This window comes from Sinocyclocheilus rhinocerous, unplaced genomic scaffold (assembly GCF_001515625.1).
Source record: "Sinocyclocheilus rhinocerous isolate Xijiao unplaced genomic scaffold, SAMN03320098_v1.1 scaffold111, whole genome shotgun sequence".
In the NCBI taxonomy this organism is placed as follows: domain Eukaryota; kingdom Metazoa; phylum Chordata; class Actinopteri; order Cypriniformes; family Cyprinidae; genus Sinocyclocheilus; species Sinocyclocheilus rhinocerous.
In genome coordinates, this window is record NW_015642811.1 from 1,330,576 (window position 1) to 1,340,705 (window position 10,130).

General features: G+C 36.6%; 1 protein-coding gene across 1 annotated transcript in view; it reads right to left on the reverse strand.

Moving 5' to 3' along the window:
• Positions 1–627: 627 nt before the first annotated feature.
• The window catches only part of LOC107756487 (girdin-like), a 22,436-nt gene continuing 12,933 nt past the window's right edge, over positions 628–10,130 (reverse strand). The window contains exons 18-29 of the mRNA XM_016573635.1: positions 8,608–8,734; positions 7,841–8,239; positions 7,504–7,665; positions 6,956–7,233; positions 5,627–5,770; positions 4,834–5,020; positions 3,282–3,427; positions 3,045–3,158; positions 2,716–2,867; positions 1,496–1,795; positions 1,309–1,374; positions 628–810 (exon numbers count right to left, since the gene is read on the reverse strand). Coding sequence (XP_016429121.1) covers positions 758–810; positions 1,309–1,374; positions 1,496–1,795; positions 2,716–2,867; positions 3,045–3,158; positions 3,282–3,427; positions 4,834–5,020; positions 5,627–5,770; positions 6,956–7,233; positions 7,504–7,665; positions 7,841–8,239; positions 8,608–8,734 — 2,128 coding nt within the window. The 3' untranslated portion in view covers positions 628–757. The remainder of the gene's footprint in view (positions 811–1,308; positions 1,375–1,495; positions 1,796–2,715; positions 2,868–3,044; positions 3,159–3,281; positions 3,428–4,833; positions 5,021–5,626; positions 5,771–6,955; positions 7,234–7,503; positions 7,666–7,840; positions 8,240–8,607; positions 8,735–10,130) is intronic.

Consider the following 10,130-nt stretch of genomic DNA (forward strand, 5'->3'; position numbering starts at 1 on the left):
GGTCTAAACATTCTGAATTGAGCGTCTTTAAGACATTGCTTAAAATGTGGTCTACTGGATGACAATCTCTAAACTCTGCATCGTCGTGCTCAGTATATCATCAATTCATCGACAAAAAGGTCTGCGGACTGACGCATTTTGATGAATGTTGCCATGACAACTGCATAATTCATGAATTGTATTAGCGTTCCATTTGTTGTTTTTGAGTTATGATTCACCCCAGCCAAGGATTGTCAAAAAAAAAAATCTTTGCCCGCACCCACGTTGTTTTAAGACCCCCATCATCTCCTGCCTCCTTAAATGTCAAAGTCTCCAAAGTGTCAGCTTTTTTTTCCCCCAACGAGACAGCATGAATTAATCTGCTCTCATAAATATCTTGTTAGCATCAGTTTGTATAAGACACTCTCATAATTATACAGATACAAAGACACCAGCACACCAACCACTGGGCATTATAGTGCCACATAGCGGTGAGGATAGGAACTACAACCTCAACCACTACATATTTTAGTATAGTAATTATTTACTATAATATTTCAGGAAAGTCGCATGTCTATAAACATATGGAGTGTATTAATGATGGATGCATCTTACATGTGTGTTTTAAATTCATTTATTTGTTTTCCCACAATAAATGCATTGGACTATTACATATAGTAAGTGTATACTATATGCTTTATGGATGTTTTGTATGTAAAATTGTTTAAAAACCAAGGGATAAAAGTAGTTAAATGAGCATTAACAAATTGTGATTGCTTTATGCTTGTTTGTTTTCTGTGTCCTGTTGCTTGTCAAAACTGGAGTGAAAATCTAAAGGAGAGAGACAAAAGATGTTGTTAATGTTTTTTGGGCATTCTCAAAAGAAATCAAGGCATATTCAATAATGAAAGGGAAATGAACTGGTCTTGCTGATTATTAGGTGGCTAATTACTGTACCTAACTTAAAGCAAACAAAAATTTCTTGAAATGCAGATTTTTTTTTTTTTCAATGAAAATATTAATTAGTTGCATAATATATTCAGATGTATTAATATGGCAGGCTGAATGGAAAAGGATAGATAGGTTGTTTTTATATTGACATAATATAGTTTTGAAAAACAAGTGGACCTATATGTAATTTCTGGATTTTATTTTATTTTATCTTGTGTAGTTAGATCAAGTATGATCGTAGGAGCATGTCAGTATTTTGACATCAACCTAATGTGTCTAGTAGCTTCTACCAGTTGACAGATGTATTGGTGGCAAAAAACTTTATAAGTTTTCACAAACAAAAAATCCACCAGTTAAGAAGCACTGCTGTAGACTGACCTTCAGTTCCAGATGATACACGGCTGACATCAGAGTGTGCAGGTGAGATGTTCTCCTCACTATCAACTAAAACACACATACAGATATTATACTCAACACAAAACAAATACAATGCATGTTATTTTACAACCTTAAGCAAATTTCATTTTCTTCTACCCTATCTGGTTTATATCTTCACCCTTCTTACCTCTGCCCTCCTCACTAGGGCTGTCCTGGCTGGGTGTAGGGCTGCCGTCATGTTCCCAGAGGGCCGTGGCGCCTGTTTGGGAAGAGCGCAGACGGATGCGAGGTTGCACACGCTGGTCTCCTGGGCTGAAGGACTGGGAAATTCCTCTTCTGCCCCTGCCGAGAGCCCAGCCGTGACGGGAGCCCAGCTTGCGCCGACCAGTCCGCAGATTAGCTTTGGGTTGATCGTCTTCAGCCTGAGATGAGATTCTCCTTAGTGAACTTGGAGACACTGGAGCACTGATGGGATCCTGTTCATGAACTGAGGGGTGAAACAGTGAAGAGCGTACTTTGTAAAAGATAACTGGCGAGGTAAAGGTCGTTATGGACGAATCTCACAAACCTGACAATTAAGGGTTTTTTACACTGTGACATTATTTTCAAAATTATTAAGCACATTATCCCCCCAAATTCTCCTTATTCTAACTCGAAAAATATTAAATAATATAAATATGTAATATATTAACAATTACAAAAAAATAGATGCCTTTGCTTTTAATTTATGCTGATAATATATGCCGTTTAAAAAAACACTGAAAATAAAAAAAGAGAATAAAAAAAAAATACATACACACGTTACTGCATTGAGAATTTGAGGTGAAATGTACTTAGTTGTCAAGAAAAAAATTAATAATGGTGCTAAAATATTTTTTAATACTTTGTGACATTCACCCATAAACTGGTATAATACTGATTTAAATGTATGGAATATTTATATATTTGTCAAAACTAATTAAACTAACATTAAAATGGAAGAATATTGGATATATTGTAACATTTACAAATCCCCTTATTTGCTCAAAGTCAATGGCATGGTATATGTATCTACCATATACACAGAAAATACAATACATATAAGTACTATTACACTGTTACTGTTAGTATTTATATTACCATAAATCTCAATGCTGTATACACTCTGTGCAATATTCATTTGATCTGCAAATTCCATTCCATTGCTCCTTCACATAAACACAGAATTACTGTCTGGTTGTGATCCAAGGGAATGGCATAATGTGGTAGGGTAACAGCATCATTCATTGTTATGGGCTTTTGGGGACCTTTTTTGTGTTTTACAGAGTCCAGGGAACCCTGCAGTCTTAACTTACTGGCACTCTCTTACGCTCTGTGGTACAATACATCTAATGTTATTACACCAGACATACAGCTCTGCAGTCTCACCAGGCGCTGGAGCTGAAGAGATGGGAGCACCGTCTACAGTATCCGTGAGGTTCTCTATACTTCCAGCAGCAATAAACTGAGCACGGCCTTCTTTGCTTCCACCTTTAGGTTTTATCAGCTTCTTCATGCGGTCCGCTATCCAGTTTGACTTCCTGAAGACACAAGAGAGTTTATAGGTGATTGAAAGGCAGCCAGCAAGATTCAGATAAGTCAAAAAGGTAAAAGAGAAAAACGGCAGGATGTCAAGATGAAAGAGAGCATACAGTGAGTAAAGCAACGAGTCCATGGTGAAAAGGTCTGCTAGAGACAGATGTTAAAGCCTGACTAACTTTGGTTGTTTGGGTGGACACATGCCAGGCAGACCCGGCTCCAAAACACGATACTGATCCATTATCTTCTCCACCAGCTTCTGCTTCTCCCTGCGCAGCTCGTTGAGCTTGTCACTGAGGTGGAGACAGATGGGAGAGAAAAACATGAGTTATTTACGGATGCAGAACGTTCGGTGCTGAACGTTCTACATGGTGCATGTGGATAAAAGTGAGCTGCAAATGTGTGTGTGTTCTTACAGGTACTCTCTCTGCTGGTTGTGGTGCTGGTCTCGGCTCTCCAGGCTGCTCTCCAGTAGGGCCTTGTTATCTTTGGCCAGATTCTGGTTCTGCTCTACTAGATGCCTGTTCTCCTCCTCCAAGTTTGCCTTCAACTGGGTTAGGAGCTATAGAAAACATATAAATACTAGGGCAATAAATTATACTATAAATTAAAATAATTATTGTTTTAATTAACTTTTTTTTTAGTTACTGTGATTAATCTCAGACTTTCAATTAAATGAAATGCATAATAAGACCACAAAATGTAAATCTGTAAATAATTCTTAAATAAATTTTTTTAAACAAAAGTAAGATGACATAAATGATACGCATAAAATTAATAAGAATTCGATCTAAAAATGTACATTTAAAGACATCAGATCAAGGCTATACATATACGTACACACACACACACACATATTAGTGCTGTCAAATGATTAATTGCGATAAATAAAATTAATAAAAGTTTTTGTTTACATAATGTGTGTGTACTGTGTATATTTATTATGTATATATAAATGCACGCACATGTATACATTTCAGAAAAATGTTCATATATTAAATATATATATATTATAAATTATATGAATATAAATATAGACATGTAAATATTTTCAAAATATATACTGTATGTGTGTGTATTTATACATAATAAATATACACAGTACACACATATATTATGTAAACAAAAACTTAATTTTGGGTGCATGTGATTAATCGCGATTAATCGTTTGACAGCACTAATATATATTATATATATATATATATATATACACATACTGTATATAGTATATACATACACACACACACACACGCATATATATATAAAGAACAGTATTTAAGTCTTACAGTATAAGTCTTTTGTAACATTGTAAACTTCCTTATTGAACAATTTAATGCAATCTTACTAAATAAAAGTATTTCTTAAAAAATAAATATGAAGAGTCCGTTTGCAAAAACAGATAACTCCATTTTTAAATTTTTTTAAAAAATCATGTTTTTTTGTCCTGCATTTTAAATTAATATAAATCAAACTGCAATTGGGTTATTTTAATTTAAAAATAATAACTAAAAAAATACAGCCAACTAACACAATAAAAACATGATTTAAGAAAATTAATAAAAACGGAGTTATCTGTTTTTGCAAATAAACTCTCCATATAGAGAGAGAGAAATATTACTACAATTTAACTCAATTTATTATAATCTATAAAATCTATTTTAATATATTTTAAAATGTAATGAATTCCTGTCATTACTCCCATCTTCAGGGTCACATCCTTCCGAAATCATTCTAATATGCTGATGTGGAAACTCATTTTCTTCAGCAATGGAAAGTTAAAAATAACAGTATTTATTTGAATTAGAAACTTGTTGTAACAGACTTTACTGATATATTTAATGAAATATAATTGTTTAATTAAAATTGTCCTTGCTGTTTAAAAGTACTGATTTAAAAAATAAGAAAGAAAGAAAATATACTGTATATATTATACACACAGAACTGTCATAATGTGCATTGTGCTCAGACCTGGTATTGGCTGCTGAGACGGACGCTGTTGAGATCCAGCTGTTGGTTCTGCTCTTTAAGAGTGCTGAGTTCTCCCTCCAGTCTGGTCCGTTCAAGCTGAGCCGTACTCAACTCTGCCCGCAGAACTGAACTCTGAGCCAGCAGCTCGGACTGCACCTGAACCCACTCCTGCTGCAGGTTCTGATATCTACACATTAAACAGGTGAATCACACTAAACTAAACATCTCATGAAAGTCATATTTTACTCCCAAAAACCTTTTTTTTTGGCATTTGTGATTATATTATATATTTATATACAAGTCTAAATAATTAAAAGTACATCTAATTTAGGCTGGGGGGGGGTTCATGCTAAATATTTCTCTTGATTCTGAGGTTAAACCCAGAAATGTTTTTGTAAGCCTGTCTATACAACAGTCCATGCATCTAGACAAGTGACCAAAAGCACCAATCTACACTAACACAGTTATCTATCTACACTGAACTGAACATACTGAACACAAGTAAACTTCCTCCTGTTGGGTTATGTAGACATTTTTCTTTTATCTTGTTCACCAAAGCAACCAGCTTTACAAATATTTTCATGGGCTGTCACGCCATGGCAACAACTGTTGGAAACTGGCTATGAAATGACTCATGTTGTGGGGAGACTTTGGTGGGGCTTACCATCACCACAGTGGGGGAAGAACAGTTTGAGGTGTGTGGTATCATCACTTCCACTCTCTTTCCTATGAATCTGCTCAGCTGTAACTTCAACCCAGTGTTGTGGTCATTGCAATTATGACTTTCTCTCACCTTTCATTGTCCATTTTCAGTCTCTCCAGCTCCTTCTCGCTTTCCACCTGCCCTTGTGTCACTTTCTCCCTTTCCCGTCTCTCCACACGTATCGATTCCTCTGCTTCCTCCAACTGTGCTTTTCGATCCAACAGCTCCTTATATCTAGACAAGTACAGTATTTAGAACATTTTACAAGATAAAAATCAAAGATATTTTGATAAATTATAAATCAAGAGATAATTTAGTTTATTTCAGCTACTGTAAATCCATGTTTCTTCTGATGTTAAAGTCATATGGAAGAACAATTACGTTAACAACAATAAACAAACACTATAATAGTTATTTATTTTATATTAACACTATTTATTAGAAAATAAATAATAAAGGTTTTTTGATGTGTAAAAGTATTACATGGGAAAATGTTATGTGTAACAAAAAAAATCTGTGGATGAGTGGGTCTGGTGTGCTATTATAGGTTTTATTTTACATTTACATTTAGTCATTTAGCAGACACTTTTATCCAAAGCGACTTACAAATGAGGACAATAGAAGCAATCAAAATCAACAAAAGAGCAATAATATGTAAGTGCTATGACAAATCTCAGTTAGCCCAACGCAGTACACGTAGCAAGGTGTTTTTTATATACATATACAGTATATACACACAACACACATCCATATATATATATATACACACACACACATACAAAGAAAACAAGTAGATAGAATAGAAAAAGAATATAGAAAGCTAGTGTTAGAGTTTTGTTTTTTTTTTAAGAAAAACAAGCAGTTAGAAAACGAATAAAGTGCTAGTGTTTTTAGTGCATAAAGTGATAGAGGGTCAAGTGTTTTTTTTTATAAAAAAGAAAACAAATAGATAAAATAGAATTAGAATTTTAGTAATAGTAATATCTTAATACTTTTTTGAAACCGCACTTATTTTAAATTTTTTGTTACTAAAGTACAAATCATGTTAACAACCTTGTATATTCATATTTTGATTTATCACAGATTTACTTGAAACAAGATATGAAATAACCTTAAAAAATTATATTATCTAAAAGTATTGCTATTATATTATTCTTAATTTATTTATTAAATTAATTAATAAATAAATAACCTTGCCTTTTTCTGCTTAGACCACTTATGCTAAAATTTATATTATTAAATAATTACAAATTAAATAACCTCACATTTTTCCTCTTTGACCTTTTATGTGAATAACCTAAAATTATTATTTATTAAACAAATGATTATGAATTAATTTACTTTCAAATAAATAAATGGTTATTAATTTATTATTAAATTAATGCATTCAATAAATGTAACTTGTCTAAGGCAGTGTACCTGGCCTCAATGTCTTTATATTGAGCATCTAGACTGCGACTGCTGCTTTTCAGTTGACTGTGTTTGACCAAAAACTCTTCTAACTCCGCCTCCTGTCTCTGTTGCAGAGCTGTCAATCTCTCATGATCCCGCCTCACAGCCTCCAGGCGCATCACTGACTCCTCCTTCTCCTTGAGCCACACCCTTGATTCCGCCTCCAGAGCCGCACAGCGCAGTTCGCTCTCATTGCGACGTGCCAACACCACCGCATGTTCGGAGCTCAGAGACGCCTGTTCCACCTAAGTGAGAGGAAAGAGGGTACAATAAAGCAGATATAATGAGAGTGTGGTCATTGGGGTGGAAATATCCTGTTTATGAAAAGCCTGTATAATTTAAAGTGGTGCAGTTTTATGCTCCATCAACGATATGATTGAAAACTGTTAGTGTCCGCCCACTGCAAAAACTAATATAGATTTACACAAATGTCAGTTTCTAAAATACCCCGGCCTTTATTTCAGCGTCAAGGGTCCATTTAGAGACCAGCAACCCACACTCAATCAAGCACTCACCTGTAGTTTGGTGTTGAGGGCCTGTAATTTAGCACAGTTCTCTTGCAGCGAGATGGAATGGCGCTGCAGGGCGTCCAACTGCTCTCTGAGCTGAGCACAGGCTGACTGAGACTGTGTCAGCTGAGACAGCAACACCTCCCGCTCTCGCTGCAGCACTGCATTCTGGGATACAACCAGAGGCATGGAGTTCAGCATACAAGTTGATACCCATTCATTTAGAATGTAATCAGAATCCCTGGACGGCGTTAATGATGTTTAAATAAAGACATACGTGAAGTGGCCTTGCGGGGCCTGAAACATAATGATATTTCAGTGAGTGTTTTGCATTTTATCTCACCTCCCTTTCCGTATTTATCAGTCTTTGACTCAACGCCTCCTGGCTGCCAGTGCCAGTCTCTGCTGTTGTGTGTGGATGTTTGTGCCTTGTGTTTTCAGAGTCTTCTGCTGCATAGATAGAGTCTGTAGGCCCCAGGCTCTGGTTGTGGTTAGCCTTATCTACAATACTGACAGTGGCCTCCTGGGGGCTTCCTGACAGCAGTGGAGACTGTCTGTTTGATTCACAACCCTCGATTTTCTGTGTGTGTGAGTCAGGAGGTGAAAAAGCAACCTCTGGAGATGATCGTTGCTGTTGTGTAGTTGCCATTTCAAGCTTGGTCTGCAGCTCTTCAAGTGTTCTGTTCAGTTGCGCGATTTGATTGGATAACTCTCGGGAATGGGCACTCTCATTTGCCAGATCCTGGTTGTGAGTGGGATATTAAAGTTAGACAATTGCTGTACCTTACCAGCTTTATCCAGAACCAACCACGTGCCTCTTTAGGAAAACCTGAGCAATAACAGCTTTCATTAATCTCACAAAGATGCATTTTCAGCACAGTTGTCCAAGGAGGGGAAATCTAATTGCACTGAGGATTTTCAGATAAAAAAGCAGCTAGAAAACAATTATCTAGTTGAAAGGAAATATTCAAAGGAGCCCATTTTGCAAGATCTCAGCTCAGTGGGACCTCCAGGCAAACATAATTGCAGAAATATGGTGTACTGAAGCACTATAGTAATTGCTTTTATCATTCAGATCTCACAAACAAACGCTTTGAATACTACACAGACCTTTGTTAGGGAGTCAATCTGGACCTTGCTCTCAGCGTTGAGTGTACCGAGCTGCAGATTCTCCTTCTGCAGCTCCTCGAACTGGGCACATGTCTCTTTGAGCTGAGAAATCTCCTGACACATGCGTCTGTGGGCAGATGGCAGATGTACTGAGTGATAAACATAATATTCTTATGCCGTGCTATTTATTTCATAAGATCAGAAGAAATAAGGACTTTGACAAAGGGTTCTGTGTGAAATAAATGAAATAGTTCACAGAATGAAAATATATTCATTATTTACTCATCCTTCTGTTGTTCCATTTTTGAGACTTTTAAAGAAAAAAAAAAGATTAAAAACACCAAAAAGGCATCATAAAAGTATCATAAAGGTGGTCCAGACAACTTGTGCACTACATTCCACGTTTTGTGAGCAACAGACAGATAAGAAAGAACCAATGCTTTTAGAGATATGAAAGCTGCAGTGGAAGATTATCAGTAGTGAATAACTACTTGAACTTGGGTTAAAAGAAATATAAAGCACAAGCCTACATTCATGGTGTTTGGTAATTTTTGGAGCTTGTTAGAACAAGACATGACATTCGTCGAAAAAAGTTACATTGGTAAGATTTTTCAAATTAATTTCTCATACTAACCAATGCTGCATTTATTTGTTTAAAAATACAGTTAAAATGGTAATATTGTGAACTGTTTTCGATTTTAAAATAAAGCAATAAGCCCCAAGAAGCCTGGTTTACAGTGAATTTATAACAGCTAAGGGGCAACCCCCTTAGCTGTTATAAATTCACTGTAAACCACGGCTTCACGGGTCTTATTGCTTTTATAAAACGGTTATTCCATATACGTAGTAAGGTTTTCAATAAAACAGAGCAAATAAAGTGTAATGATATTAATAAAAACATTATTCTTCCGCTAAACAATGTTGTTCCTCAGAAACGGTTTGTCAGACTCTGTTCTGTGTTTTGTGAATGTCTGTTTATGTCTACCTCATCTGCGACGTGTGTTTTTCTGGTTCCCTGGTTATAATTAAAATCTCCTTGTTGATGTACTCCTCGTCTCCTCGTTCCTTCGCTCCGCGCTCCCTCGCAGTAGCAACGTGACAGAATTCCGGACCGTGACAGTAAGCGGTGCCCATTCTTCCCATGTTTGTTTTTTCGTTTTTTAAAAGTGTTTTGTTTTCCTGTTTGTTTCTCCCCACTAAAATTAAGGAACGAGCGATGTTCATCACCGTGGCTCAGGCGAGCCCCAGCTCCCTTGATGGGGAGACCCTGGTGACGCAGTTCCGGCTCGGGATCACATACCATCGCCCCGCGGAGCTCCCAGACACCACCAACCTCGACTGGAAGGAGGCGGTCATCCGATGTCTGGAGAGCCTCGTTCCTGAGTTTAGTCCACAGAGAGCTCCTGTTCCCGAGTTTAGCCCACAGAGGGCTCCTGTTTCTGAGTTTAGCCCAGAGAGGGTTCTAGTCCCTGAGTTTAGCCCAGTGAGGGCTCCTGTCCCCAAGTTTAGCCCAGTGAGGGCCC